The sequence below is a fragment of the Lepidochelys olivacea genome (genome assembly GCF_965140295.1).
Source record: "Lepidochelys olivacea isolate rLepOli2 genome assembly, chromosome: 5".
In the NCBI taxonomy this organism is placed as follows: Eukaryota; Metazoa; Chordata; order Testudines; family Cheloniidae; genus Lepidochelys; species Lepidochelys olivacea.
This window is the reverse complement of record NC_140415.1, coordinates 120280997-120295806: the sequence shown is the minus strand read 5'-3', so window position 1 is coordinate 120295806 and position 14810 is coordinate 120280997. Positions and strand designations below refer to the sequence as shown.

The following is a 14810-nucleotide window of genomic DNA, read 5'->3' as shown; positions in this document are numbered from 1 at the left end:
TTCAGGGTAAATGATCTATGCGAAACTGTTTGCATAAATGATGGGGAGGGATAGCTCAGTGGTTTGAGCATTGGCCTGCTAAACCTAGAGTTGTGAGTTCAATCGTTGAAGGGGCCATTTAGAGATCTGGGGGAAATGGGGGAGGGGGAATTGGGATGACGAGTTGGGGGTGGGTATGGGCCCTGCTTTGAGCAGGGGGTTGGACTAGATGACCTCCTGAGGTCTATGATTCTATGTGCATCAAAATCAACATAAGGTGACCTGAAAAAAACCCGTGTAACAACTCTGGCTCCATAAAACAATTTGGCTTAAAAATAACTCTAGTGACCTGCACTTATGATTATGGTTCTTCTACTGTTAACTGTTCATGCCAGTGGCCCAATGTGGTCCTTCAGCTTCACAGGGGGCTCTTGCTGTGTCTGATGTTTTCAATAATTTCAAGAGCTGCTCCCCTTCGATGTAGGCTGAGCTCAGATCTTGTCAGCTGAGTGAGAGCTTGGAGACAGCTGTCTGTGGCACAGTGAGATATGTAGGCCTCTTCTGTACTCAGACATAAAAGCCCTAATCTGGAACATTTCCAATGGAGAGATAAAAGGAAGGCGTCTGTACAGGAAGTGATAGGCAAGAATATGTCCCAAACATGACAATAGGGGTGTATTTTCAACATGATGGATGAGAAAACTACCAGCTATTCTTTCTTTCCTTGATTGGTGTATTCAGTGCTTTACATCGTTATTATGGATTTCTTTTCACTGCTGTCCCCATTCCTGTTCTCCCAACATTGTTTTCTCAAGGATGATTCTCATTCAGCGGAATATTCATCGTGCCTGCCTCTGACAGAATTAATTTCAGGAAAGTCTGAGAATTCCTGTCCATGCCCTACAGACTATGTGGAGGTAAATAAGATTATATAGTCTCTCCCACAAAAATCTTCATTGAGGTGAACTTCAGATTGCAGGCACATGACAGTGGTTTCAGTGCAATATTCCTTTGAGGAATGTAAACATTATTTTTAACTTAGAAGCCCAGGAAATGCAGAGTTAAGAGTGTACTTTTTAAGCATGGCACCATAAAATGCTCTTTAGCTTTAATAGCCACTACAGGTATGTCTACACTTACAACGCTATTGTGGCACAGCTGCAGTACTTCAGTGTACACACTCACGCCCGTAACGGGAGGAGTTTTCCCATCACTGTAGTTAATCCAGCTCCCCAATAGGTGGTAGCTAGCTCGGTGGAATAATTCTTTCATCAACCTAGCCCTGTCTACACCAGAGGTTAGGTCGGCATAGTTACATCTCTCAAAGGTGTGTATTTTTCACACCCTTGAGAAATGGAGCTATGCTGATGTAAGCTTTCAGTGTGACCAGCCCTATGAAGGAGCCATTATTCTGCCAAATGGAAAATTTCAGTTTGTCCCCCAAAAGTTTCAGGGCAGTAATGTTTCAATATTCAGTCACTGGAATTGTATGGCTTTTAATTTTGTTATCAAGTGTCAAGTCCATCTACATATTTAATATCAGTGAAGCTTTATTGTTAGCATTTGAAAGTCAGTTAGTAAATTATAGTATGTGTCTGGGGCAATGTCTGTTTTTTAAATGAGATTAAAGGTCTGAGTCTCGTTGACACTAAGTGCTGGTCTGCACGCACAATTGCGCCGGTTTACTAAAAAATGTGTCTTTAAACCAATTTAGTTAAACTGGTTCAAGTTTTTGTGCAGGCACTCTTAGTTCACTTTAAGAGTGTCATAGCTTAGCTTCCCAACTTAAATAAAACCAAGCTACCCTTAAACGGAAATAAGATTGTCTACACTGAGTTTTACATTGATTTAACAAAATCAGTTTTTAAACCAAGTTAAGTTAAACCAGTACAACTTCTGTGAATAGATAAGCCCTAAAGCCAATTTCCACCACTCCGGGAGCATAAAGTGGCCTAGTGTAAATAAGAACTGGGCCCAAAGTTTCAAAAGTATTTGACAGAGGAAACCAAGCATCGCTTTTGAACATTCCAGTGTTTCTCCCAGTAGCACATTCATTTACTAATGCTATTGAATTACATGGGCCAGATTATCAATCAGTGTAAATCAGTGTAGCTCCAGAGACTTCAACGTAGCTATGTCATTTTACGCCAGTTGATAATCTGGCCCCAAGTTCACAAATGGTCCAAGATATAACACTCGAAGGAAAACCTATCTGTACCTTGAACTATTAAGGGCCATTTGCTTTCTTTCTCCCTTTCCCTGTTTCAGCTAATCAGGAGGTGCAGGAAAACCAACCCAACCCAAAGGCCTACATTTGAGCAAGTCAAGAAGTTATTGTACAAGATGAATCCGAACAAAGTTAGTCCAGTCGACATGATGATGACTCTGGTAAGCTTAATAGATTCTTAATCAAACCAGAAAACAAGCCAGGCAGGACTTAACATACCCACCTGCCGCCAGCTCTCCCTTCTAATCACTTGGAATGGTCTTGTCCTTTGATGTCATGCCCATTGTTTGCCAAGACGAATAACAAACACTCATTGACCTCTAGTAGAATTAGCCAGACTCCTTGTTGTTTTTGTGGAAGCTACAGTTAACTTTGAGTCCCAGGTTCCAATCTAGCCTCTTTCCTTCAGTTCAGTTCTCAATTTTGTTTAGGGCTGAATTAAAAAAAAATGTGATAACAATTGTTTCTTAAAAATGCAGGTGGTGGAAATCCTGTCCTCCCTCCTCGGGTGCACGGCTTCCCAGGTGCAGCTGCAGTTGAAGCCGAGTTTACTTTATATCAAGAGCACAGCTCTCCAGAGGCATCTTGAGTGCTATTGTGCAAGGCTTTGGTGGTGGGAATGGGGCTTGTGGTTCCATCATCTATTGCCACTCAGAGTAGGGGTGCACAAGCCACAGCATGGCCTAATGCAGCTCTGTGATCTGTTGGTGGAGGCTTGAGACTTGGATTCATATGTGGTCCCTGGAGGGTCTCAATGCACATCTCCACAACTGGTACTGTGCACTGATATCCAGGACTTGGCTCCCAATGATTATGTAGAATTCGAAAGCAATGGGGCAAATTCTGCCTTCAGAAGCATGAGATCTTACTGATTTCCTGTGGGAGCCATGAATGTACCTAAGGACAGAATTTGGTCTAGAAAAAAATAATCTAGACCAACTTTTCACCTGTGCCCATCTAAATGTTACCAAACCAGAACCAGCAAAATGCTGAACTCCCTGCTGTTTATAAACATGAACACCTTAGTGAATGGATTATATTATGGAATCTGTTTGTCCTGCTTAGATGGAGAAATACAGCAAACACCTGGAAGTAGTAGTTGCAGAACGAACCCAGGACTTAATGCATGAAAAGCAGAAGACTGATCGTTTATTATATAGTAAGTCAATCATATTACAGAAAATATAGGATATTCTGAGCAGTAGTAATTGCAATTTAGCTTTCCTAGGGGCAAGCAATGGAAGAAACTACCTTTTTATAGGTCATCCTTTAATATAGTTCCTCCATGCAAGATTCAATAGATATTTATCATTTCTTCATAGTTCCCCCCCCCCAAGAAAATAAATACTTTTACATTGACTAGTTAATATTCCAGCTTCCTCGACGTTTTGAGACCCTCTTCTGTTGCTGAGAATGTCATCTTGTGCAGTTCTAGGCATGCTGGAGGATCCTGGGGAGCTCATAGAGGAGTTGGGTTCTTTTGTAGATTGTGCACTATAGAATTCCACAAGAGGATGGGAATGAGAGGAAAGACAGAGACAACAAGGGAGAGAAATCAGGAAGGAGAGAAAGGGAAAAGGAAAGAGAAATGAGGGAGAGAGAAAAGACCAGAGATGAAACACAGAGGAGGAGAGGAGACAGAAGGCAGGAAAGAAAAGACAGAGGAAAACAAAAGAGAGGTAAAGACGGACAGAATCAGAGATGGGCCTGGTTACATCTAGACTTCCCCTGACTTTGGACTGTTTAGCTCCCAAGCTTTCTTCTAGCCCTGTATCGATCCATGGGCCAGCTACACTAGGATTCAGATAGGATGTGTGATTCCAATTCAAGCCTATCTCTAATAGTAACACTAGTTGTAATAATAATTAGAATTCATAACAAGCAGCACATATGGGCAAGTTCTGACATAAGTTACACTGGTGTCAAACTGCTATAACTTCATTGATTTCCACAGAGTTACTCTGGATTTACCAGGCTGTAAGTGAGGGCAGATTTTATCCCTACGTTTTTTCCAATGTCAAAGCATTTTACATTCATAAACATTTCTTTTGCTTTCTATATCTGAGTGGGGAAAAATCAGATTAAGCTAATTTTATCCTTTTCATGCATTTCTCACCCTACAATAATAGTTGACAATCTCGCTTTGTGCTCTAAAATAGGTATGTTACCCAAGCAAGTAGCAGATGATCTGAGGCAAGGAAAACCTTCACAAGCCCAAAGTTACGTAATTGCCACCATCTTTTTCAGGTAAGTGGGAATGGGTGGATTTAGGACTATAACTTACCTGCACAAAACAATTGTGGTCAAGTCACTTTTAGAGAGGAGGCAAATAATGTCCATGAAACACAAACATTAAACTTTTTATTTGAGTGAGACCATAATGGACGTTTGCGAATTTCCACCTGTGGAAAGGAGTGCTGTTAAAATGCAGTGGATAAAACCTTTGTTCCAGGCACATAATTTCTGTCAAAGCTGTGATCACTGGTGCAAAAATGGCAAAATTTTCCTCAGGGCAAATTTGTGAATTTCTATGAAAGGTCACAAAATTGCCCTTTTTTATGTTAAAATGAATGAAGTGGAAAGTGAGACTATCACATGGCTGGAAGTCTAACACTCGGTAATACATCACCTCTAGCAGTTAAAAGAAATATTTAGTGCCCAAGTAAAGACATCAGGATTGGTCCCTAAGGTGGAAAAACAATACATACATCAAACATGTTTTTACAGACTTTATTTGGCTTTCGCCATTGAACAGCATGGTAAAAGGTACAGAGGTGAGTCGCTGTCCACAATTTAAAGAGCCAGCTGCTCAATCCATGACAGTGGTAGGATATTACATCCACTTTTTCTTGTGTGCATAGTCTAAAACCAAGGACCTTTTATCCACAAAGTCTGGTTGTAGATGAAAAATTGTCTGCTCCGTTGGAAAGTGAAGCTGACTTAGTTTTATCCGGTCTTTGGTACTGAAGGGATCTCTTCTCAGCCTAAGCAAATGTTTTAAAGAGGAAGATCCCCAGCCAGAAAGAGAGACTTCAAAACAAACTGAAAAAACAAATTCAGGGATGGGTTGTGGTTGTGGTGGGGTGAAAATACCTCCAGCTGAGAAAATAGTACTGCATGGGAAGATGTGTCATTGTGTTCATGTTTAACCAGAACACCTGACTGGATGGTGTTTAGCCAAACACCTGACTGGACAGTGTTTGTTCTCTTGTTGTGCCTTACCAGTGACATTGTTGGCTTCACTCAGCTATCCAGCACCAGCACACCTTACCAAGTAGTGGACTTCTTAAACAAACTCTACACTACCTTTGATGAAATCATAGACAACTATGATGTCTACAAGGTGGAGACGATAGGAGATGCCTGTAAGTTCCCTGTGCTGTGGGCAAGTGGGGATTTCATAAGAGGCTTAGGAGAAGAAGGGCTCAAAGCATAAGAATAACCAGTCCAGGGGATCTGAATAGCTCATTACCGCATTAAGGACCAGAATAATTACATTCTGAGAGGGGAGAGTCCTAACACTGCCCTAATGAAGACGGTTCATTTCCCCCCCCCCCCTACATGTTCATAGTATTCCATTAAACTCAATGAAAGGAGAGAAGTGGGTGGAGATGAACAAATCCTTCTGTGTTTGATTTCTGTGCCCTGCAGGGTCCAGTCTTAGATGTTGGCAACAGACCAATCATGGCTGGTTCACTTGATGGCTTGCGCTTTACAGAAATGTATGACTCTCAGATGAACCAATGCCAGCAACCCATCCCATCCCCACACCTTCTGCCCAAGACTCCCTCTCCTAAATGTTATCATTGCTGTCTTCTCAAGCAGGGAGTGGTAGCCTTATCCTCCTTCCAACTCTGTATGGGGCTGGAGGCTCTCTCTCTGGGTTCTTTCCCCCATTTTGTAGGTTTGCAAGGGGTGGCTGCCACTAAAACTACTCTTGCACCAAATCCTCCAGGATTTTGGGGGCAATGGATTCTGAACCCCTCAATGTTAATGGTAGTGATGAAACGCCTCTTGCTGCAGCAGCTGTTGCACACATTAGGGATCCCAAGCATCTTAGCTATCATTTGGTTTCTAGAGTACTCAAATGGATTCCCTAGCCAGAGAGCTAGTCTATAGACTATCTCTGCCCTTGCTGCTCAGTGTAGGAGCCAGTTTCAGAAGGAATGGGGGAAGACTCCTGAGGGATTTGTGGTTCCTTGCCATTTCCTGGTGACACCCACCTTAAGCTAGAAGAGCTGATACCCTTCATGAGGCCCTGTGCCCCTTCTCCAGAGTCCTTGAATGTGGGGAAGGGTAAGAGGGAAGTGCAAAGTTTTGCACAGCTCTAGAAATTAACCACTCAAAATATTGTACTGTGTTTCCTGTCCTGGATTTGTTTCTGGAGGTCTTTGTGCTAAACTCAGAACTAGCCCAGTAGAACTAGCCCAGTGTGTGAAAGGGAAATAGCATTTTTTAGCTAAGGCCAGCATCCTTCTAGCAAATGCCTGCTTAAAATGACTCGTGTTGAAGGCTGATGAGGCTGTATTTTTGTTTTGAGACATGGTAGTGTCGGGGGTACCCAAAGAGAATGGTATTCGTCATGCTAGTGAAATAGCAAGTATGGCTCTAGACCTGGTGGCCGTGTGCAAGACATTTAGGATTCCGCACAAACCCAACACCCAGCTAAAGATACGAGCAGGAATCCACTCAGGTATGTGGGTAGGCTGCCATCTGGCAAATGTTTGTAATAGCATCTTGTCTATGTAAAGAGTGAGCTGAATTTTCAGCCATGGGCTGAGCATCCCATTTAACGTTCATAGCCCCAGGTAGCTGCAATATCACCTTATCCTGAGAATCCAAAATCCTGTGACAAGGCAGTTACTGCTGAGTGGCAACTGCTGAGTTTTAAAGGGCCCTCACCATCCCTCTGACATGGATGCTTTTGCAAAGAGTGCCCCACCAACCAGACTGGGTGGAGCAGATCCACACTTGTGCCTCACAGAAGGAGAGAGAAAGCTGATGCTAATACAGGCTGGGGATGGTAATTCTGTTGCCATTGCTAGTCCCAGTTAGTTGTTCATGATCCCAAAAGAGCGTTTTCTCACATCCTTGACTCAGCCCCCACACTTACGCTTTCTCTGCTCCCTGATCTGGGTCACCATCTGATTTTCCCACTCATCCACATGCCTGGTTGGCAATACGGAGTCTGGATTAGACCAGCACACATGTTGTGATGCTCAGCACTGTGGCATGCGGCCCCAACAAGACCATTAGCCCTTGTTATCTCAACAGCAGAGCAAACTCTTCTCATTTTAAAGCAGAATGGGCTGACATCACAGACGCAAAGCTAAGATTCAATGGAGATGCCTAGGAATAGAAAGCTCCTCGGCTATTGTCAGCAATATATGAGCTTGGTTCCTGCTCTTGCTTTTCCAGCTGCTTAGTGTGTGCAGGGCCAGCCTAAAGTATTTTTTGTGGGGCCTAGTGTGAACAGATACTGTGGAGACCCTGTCATGGGTCCACTTACCACAGTGGCACCTCCTCACAGGGACTAGCTCCGCCAGCCAGTATGCCCTCTCCTTATGGTGTCTCTCCCGTTGTTGTCTCAGCTTGCAGATCCCCCTCAATCCAAGTACCGCAGAGTCCTCTTCATGACTCGGCTCTCTGGCCACATCACCATCCATGTTTCCCCTTTCCGGGCGGAAGTATCTCTGTCAGTAGTCCAGCCACTTCCCCAGTGGCGAGTGGTGGGGACTCAGGCCCACCCACTACTCTGGGTCCCAGCCCAGGGACCCTGTCAATGGCAACCACATGCTGCATCTCCTCAACTCCCCTTATGACTGCTATGCTTTCCTGGGCCTCTTCCCCTGGCCCCCAGCACCTGCTCTGCCCTCAGGGCCTTCAGGCACTGCTCCATCCAGGTACTAGCACTCCTTCCTCTAACTAGGAACACAATCTTCCCTCCTTGAGCTCCAGATAGTTACACGCCCTGCTCTGCTCCCTGGCTCTTCTTATATAGGCCTGCTGGGCCTGGATTGGCTGCTCCTCACAGCCTCCCTCCTATTGGCCACTTCCTCACGCAGCCTCCCTCGGCCTCTTTTAACCCCTTACGTGCCAGTGTAGGGCAGACACTCCATCAAAGACCCATCTAGCTCTCTGCTCACCTATGACCAGGCCCTCCTCCCCACACCTTTCTATGTACCCATAGCAGCTCCTGCCTGCCTGTGATCCCTCCATCCCAGCCCTCCCCTGCTTATGAGGCTCTTGGGCTTCTGGTGACTCACCTACATAGACCTGGAAGTCAGTAGTGGAGCTGAAGCACAACTTGTCAAATGCAGGGGGTGGTTAAGACAGTATCGGCATTTATACCTTGTTATGGTGCAATGCAACCAGACAGGACTGCAAATTGGGAACTGGGGACACTGGACCAGAGCTGTGTGTGGTGCTGGGCCCTGTGCAACCACGGAGATTACATAAGCCTAAGGGCCATTCTGAGTGTGAGTTAAAAACATCTCCCAGAATAGTTGGCTTTCTTTTCTTCAATAGGGCCAGTCGTAGCTGGAGTCGTTGGAACCAAAATGCCCCGGTACTGCTTGTTTGGAGACACTGTCAACACAGCTTCCAGGATGGAGTCCACCAGTGAGGGTAAAGAACAGCCAAATGCTGGGGCAATGCTTAGCACATTTTAATGAGTTGTGGAGGGCTGAGTTCTGAGTCCAACCCTGGCTTAAGTGGGTGCAACTCCCAACCTCAGGAGGCTTTTGACTTGAGGGCTCAATTGTCCAGCCAAGATCCACACACAAAGAGGGGAATGTACATGCATGGCTTTCCCCTCTTGTGAAAAAGGGGGCTCCACTGCCTTGTGACAACCTCCCCTCTTCCTCCAGGCCCAAGAGAGGGGTCTCCAAGGGTCCAGAGTTCCTTAGGAGATGGGGCAGGCTGCAATCAGGCCCCGGAGCAGCACAGGATTAGCAGGGAATGTTCATTGTTCCTCCTTCCCTGCACTCAGCGGAGCTATAGAAGAACTATAATATGTTCCATGGCCCACCCTCCTCAGTGTAACTTCCCTTTAAATGTGGAGTCTAGGAGACTGCTAGTGACTGCAGAAAGTTTGACAGCCTGGCTCCATTGGAGCTGCACCCCCAGTCAGTGGAGGTGGGGGCAGTGTGTTGCATGGGGAAGCAAACCCTATCGTCCAGCAGAATGATTAGGGAGAAATCTTCATGAGAAAATCTTCAGGAAGAATTCTTCTTCAGCTCCTCCCAGGGACTCACGGGGTCCCGAGTTTGGTTAGCAAGCTTTATCTTTAGCTGAGCTGATAATTAAAAGCTCAGGATCTGAAATCTGATTTGATCTGAGCTCCAGGGGCCAGAAAAAGCTGAATGAGCCAAAACTGGGCTTTTTTTTTTAGACATATATTTGTTCCTCTAATCCATAAGAGAAAGAAGGTTACATAGTTTGTTGGATGGGGCTACAATGCTTTTCAAATGTATTAAAACAGGGCAATTTTTCAATATGTTTTAAAGGGCTGTTCCGCTCTGAAAAGTGACTCTCAAAATTGTCATGATGGGGTTTAATATGTCCATTGTGCCTTACTGATTCCATATCAAATTTGACCAATTTTCAAATTGAAAGTGTATTTCCTCCCCCATCCTAACTGCTGGCATTGCAAACTCAACTTGTGGGTCTGAGAGTCAGGCTGGGTTCTTTCCTTCTCACTCATCATCACTAGTCTGAAGACTCTGCAGAACAAATTATGCCCTCAGTGACATCTGTTCACCCCCATCGTCCTCAACTCATGCTCTCAGTTATGTGTGCAACCTCATTAGCCTTCTGTCAACCTCCCAGTCTGCTCCCTTCCTCTTCTCCCTTTGCACTCTCCTGAAGTGAACTCATTTGATACCATAGCCTCAGCTAAAACTTTTATGCTGATGATTCCCAAATCTTTTCCTCCATCCCTCACATTTCATCTTCTCTTCAGTCATGTATCTCTGCCTATCTCTCACCTCTCCTTCTGGATGTCTTATCAACACTTCTAACACAGTGTGCTATGAAAAAGCTTCTCTTATAACCTTAATTCTCTCCTCTTTCCATGCTTCTTTTGAAATATTCATCTGAGGATTTCAAATAGCTTTACATACTGTAGGTAACTAACCCAGAGGACCTCACAGTGATAGGTTAAAAGTATTAACTTCAGTGAAATCCAGAGTTTCCATCCTGTGTGGACATAACATTTGTTTCTGTCCCAAATCAGGATGAAATGTCAAAATATCAAAACTTTTTGTGGGACAAATAGTTCAGAAAATTTTTCATCTGGAAATTATGGAAACATTTTATTTCAGCATTTTTCAATCTAAATTAAATGTTCTGAGATTTCTGAATCAAAATGCTGTGGAAAATGCTGATGTTAAGGAAACTGCTTTTTCTGTCAAAAAATCGTTCAGTGGAAAAATCCCCCCCAGCTCACGAATCATCCCCATTTTTACAAAAAAGTAAATTAAGTATCTTGTCCCACAGAGAATTAGTAGCAGAAATGGGAATAGAACCCATGAGTCCTGGCTCCCAGTCTCCTGCAATGGATGAGACAATAAGCATTTTGCATGAGTATAAATCCTTCCTTGGTTAAAGAAAAGATCATGTTGCCAGAATAATTCAGTAGAAGTATTTATACAGTTACAGGAAATGGCACCTTCCCTCTCTCTTTATTTATAGGCATGGAGGCAGTGGGTGGGTGGAAATTTCTCTTAGCTTTAGTCTTTGTTCAAAAGTGAGTACACGGAGAAGGCAGTGGCTGTTCAGTGGCCACTGGCTAAAACTCCATATGGATTTCTTCCATGTGAGATAAAAGGGTCAGTTGTCAAGCAACTCCAGCCAGGCAGCTATAAAGAGCCGAAAAGTAATATCGAATACAGGATGTGATGTGAAGTGTTTGTTGACAGTCACATATGTGTCCTGAGATGGCCTACAAAGAGACCAAGGACCTTTTGGTTCATCTGTGAGCATTTAAAATAACATGGTAGTGACAGCCAAGAAATGAAAAGAGGTAGGTGTCAATTCAATAATAATGACGCAGCCTGGGGGGCAGATGGAAGTTTAGTTGCTATTCATTGCTGGCTATGTCTTCAGTGGATAAATGGTTACAATAATATGGCAATTTCTCCCCCATCCAGCTCTTAAAATACAATGCAGTTCAAATACATACCAGCTGTTGGAGCATATTGGAGAGTACATATTAGTGTGTCGTGGGAATTTGCAAGTCAAGGTAAATAGGCAGCATTTGTGCTCAGCTTTTCAGAGGGGGAAAGTGTGAACTGTCTTCCTGAACGCCGTTGTTTTAACCCTTCATACCCTCCTCTCTCAGAGAAGGGCTTTACTGAGTCTGAGCGGTGCCTCCAGCTGAAGGGGCCTGGATGGAGTTCCATGGCTAGGATCACTTGGAGGAGTTTGCTCAAGGGTGACATAAGCTGCTCCCAGGCCCAGCCAACTCCGGGAGCGAGGGCCCAAACATGGGATCCACACTCAGATTCACAGCTTGGCAAGCCACCCTGCTTGACTGCTTAAAATCAAACACGAGACTTTAAAATAGTGATAAACAATAAATGAACACAAACTTTGTGTTTGGAATCTGTCAATCCTAATGGCCCACATTTTGGGAAGTAATTTCATTCTCGGTGGGATTTTTTCTTTGTGGTGAAAATGGACCTTGAATAATCACAACATTTGGGAGGAATCTGAAGCCAGACCTCACACTGAATGTTGCAGGCAGCATCTCTCGCTCTGTAAGGGGCTGATAGAAAACTTGGCCCTGGACTTTGAAGGGTGTAAAATCTAGAACCCATTTTTTCATTTTGGGTCCCTATCTGTCTGGCTCATTGTCCTGCCATGTGAAGCATGCAGGTCAATGCCGAAGCGTCACACAGTTTTGCTTTGTGAAAACAATTTATTTCCATGGCCACTCTCTGAAACAGTCGCATGCCTATCTACACCACATGTACAACTGAATCCGGGGACTCAGTTACCACACAATTTCCCACTGACCCAATGACAACACAATTACAGTTTGTACTGTGGGTAGGACCTCACTATGTTGTAACCATGTCTCACAACCAGATTAAAGCTCTGGCCTGACCTTAGGACTTTAGCTAAGGCTTTGACTTCAGTAATGGAATATGGTAAAAACACAATTAGATCCAATCCACACTATAGATTGTTGTTGTCTTGTAAGTGGGTCAGGAGAAAAAACTGTGATAATGGCATCGCCTGATTCATTTGCATTTGTATTTGTAGTGTTGACAGACCCATAATTAAAATTAGTGAAACTTTATCAGAGATGAAGTGTTTTTTCCATCATTAATAGACGCAGTAGGAGTGGCTAGAGCACTTGTCTGGGACTCAGGGGATCTGAGTTCTATTTCTAGCTCTGCCATAGGCTGCTGGGGGATCTTGGCAAGTCATTTTGTCTCTCCATGCCTCAGTTTCCCTTTCTGTAGAATGAGGTAATGATACTGACCTCCTTTATAAAGCATGTTGAGATCTACTAATGAAAAGCACTATATAAGAGCAAGGTGGTATTATTATTACATCTTGACTTATTTTCCTCCTTAGGGGAAAGGAGACATGGTAACATACTGGCTAGAAGGAAAGCAGAATAGTGCCATCCAGAAGAGAGCGCCCATCACTACCACAGCCTCTCAAGACCCTGATGGAACTACTTTTAGTTTGATTCCAGGAGTCTTGCCCAATGATCCTCTCTCAAGCCCAGCTTAAAGGGCATGGGTAGATGTTTTGTTGTTCCAGTTTCTCCTTGTTTTCAGTCTTTTAGATCTACCTGCCAAACTTCTCATGTGATCCAGAAGGGCCTGAGATCTTTGAAAGCTTCCATCGCCATGCCACGCCTAGAGGCAAAGCAAGAAATAGATGCTGCTCCCCCACAGCCTATCTGGATGCAAGGACAGTCATTAATCATAGCTCTCTCCCTTAGTCTGACGGGAACAAAAATAAAGAAGTAAAACAAATCACTGGCGACGACAAATGTGTGGATACCCAAGGAATTAAATGGATTCTTCTGTGTCACCAGCTATCCAGAGACCGGGATCAGACCTGTACAGCTGTCACTTAGGTTTTGGGGGGGAAAGCCCTGCAAACAGCCCCCATTATCAGACTTGGCACAAGCAGCAGGCTGGAGATGTCAGCATATTAACTCCTCTCGTGGTGAGAAGGTGAAAGGGGAGGCTGTGCTATTTAGTGCCCAGGGTGGTGATAAGCCTCGTGGGATTAATTTGTTTAACGTTTTGAAAGGAGGGATTGAAATGTGGACTTTGCTAGAACTGAAGGCCAGGTAGAGTAGGAGGGAACAATCTGGCCTAGTGGATAAAGCATTGGACTAAAAGAACTCAGGGGGTCTGGCTTCTTGTCATTAGCCATTGGAGTGACTTTGGGTAAGTCAGTTCACCTGTCTGTGCCTCGGTTTCCCCATCTGTAAAGCATGGATGATACTAACCTCCTTTGTAAAGTGCTTTGGGATCTAGGGATGAAAAGAGCTGGGGATTATTGAATAGGAGAAAGACTGTTTAAACAGTTCATGTCTTAGGCTGCTGTAAGCCCTCTCTGGAATGCTGGTCTGACACGCTTGGGTCAAAATCCACACCCCGAGCAACACAGTTATACCGACCTACCCCATCGTGTGGACAGTGCTGTGTTGACAGGAGAGTTTCTCCCGTTGACATAGCTACCACCTCTCTAAGCCAATGGGAGAAGCTTTCCCATTGTCATAGGTCGTGTCTTCACTAAGCGCTACCGAGGCACATCTGCGTTGCTGTTGCGCTGTAAGTGTAGAGAAGCCCAAAGAGGAAACTCTATAAATCTCCATGTTTGCTGGTGGCGATGAGTTTATGTGAGTGGCTTCTCACTCAAGCTCCATCAGAGGTTATTTTCTCTGAATGCAAAGTACGCCGAACCCTGCGTGCTGTATGCTGTTTGGGACGCTGCAGTTTTTCTTTTTTCCAGATGGCAGATTTATTTAAAATGGCAGCAGATTTTCTCTCGGTCAGGGCTATTAGGCCTTAGAAAAGTTTCACTGGTGTAACTAAATTTATTCCAAATCAGTCTAGATACACCAGTGCAAAACCCTACAGAAAGTGGACTTAAACCAGTGTACATCCATTTAGATTAACTGGGTAATTTACTGGCTCATGCCCCCATGTAATGAGCATATTTTTATATTAAATATGTACTGTGTTATCACTGAGATTAAAGTTAAAAGGTATTGCTGATACTGAAATCCCTTATTTAATTGGAAAGCACATGCAATAGGAATAGCAACTGGCTTTACTGGATGAGATTACAATCTACAGTCTGACTAAATTCCATTTTTTAAAGTGTATTTTTCCATTTATCTAAACTTTAAATGTTAAATTTGCATATGTTCCAAATGTTATAATATAACCACCAATAAACTCAAACTCCAAGTCAACCACAGCATTGTAACATCCTTTAGCACATTGAGTTCCTCTGCTGGTCAGCCAAACCCCCAGTGATCATAGAATCATAGAATATCAGGGTTGGAAGGGACCTCAGGAGGTCATCTAGTCCAACCCCCTGCTCAAAGCAGGACCGATCCCCA

The 14810-nt window shown here is 44.0% G+C and overlaps 1 protein-coding gene across 1 annotated transcript; it reads left to right on the top strand.

Moving 5' to 3' along the window:
* The first annotated feature begins 2287 nt into the window (after positions 1 to 2287).
* Positions 2288 to 13711, top strand: LOC311521222 (atrial natriuretic peptide receptor 2-like). The gene is made up of 8 exons (XM_084629440.1): positions 2288 to 2367; positions 3272 to 3365; positions 4366 to 4453; positions 5432 to 5571; positions 6747 to 6899; positions 8735 to 8833; positions 11359 to 11450; positions 12794 to 13711. Exons 1-8 carry the CDS (start codon positions 2323 to 2325, stop codon positions 12953 to 12955), a joined length of 873 nt encoding a protein of 290 aa, XP_084485566.1. The 5' UTR covers positions 2288 to 2322; the 3' UTR covers positions 12956 to 13711.
* Positions 13712 to 14810: the final 1099 nt, after the last annotated feature.

Excerpts from the sequence above, each read along its gene's own strand:
- LOC311521222 (XM_084629440.1), top strand. The coding sequence starts at position 2,323 with ATGAATCCGAACAAAGTTAGTCCAGTCGACATGATGATGACTCTG. Across the intron at positions 2,368-3,271 it reads TCGACATGATGATGACTCTG|ATGGAGAAATACAGCAAACA; the intron begins GTAAGCTTAATA and ends TGTCCTGCTTAG. Across the intron at positions 4,454-5,431 it reads ATTGCCACCATCTTTTTCAG|TGACATTGTTGGCTTCACTC; the intron begins GTAAGTGGGAAT and ends GTGCCTTACCAG.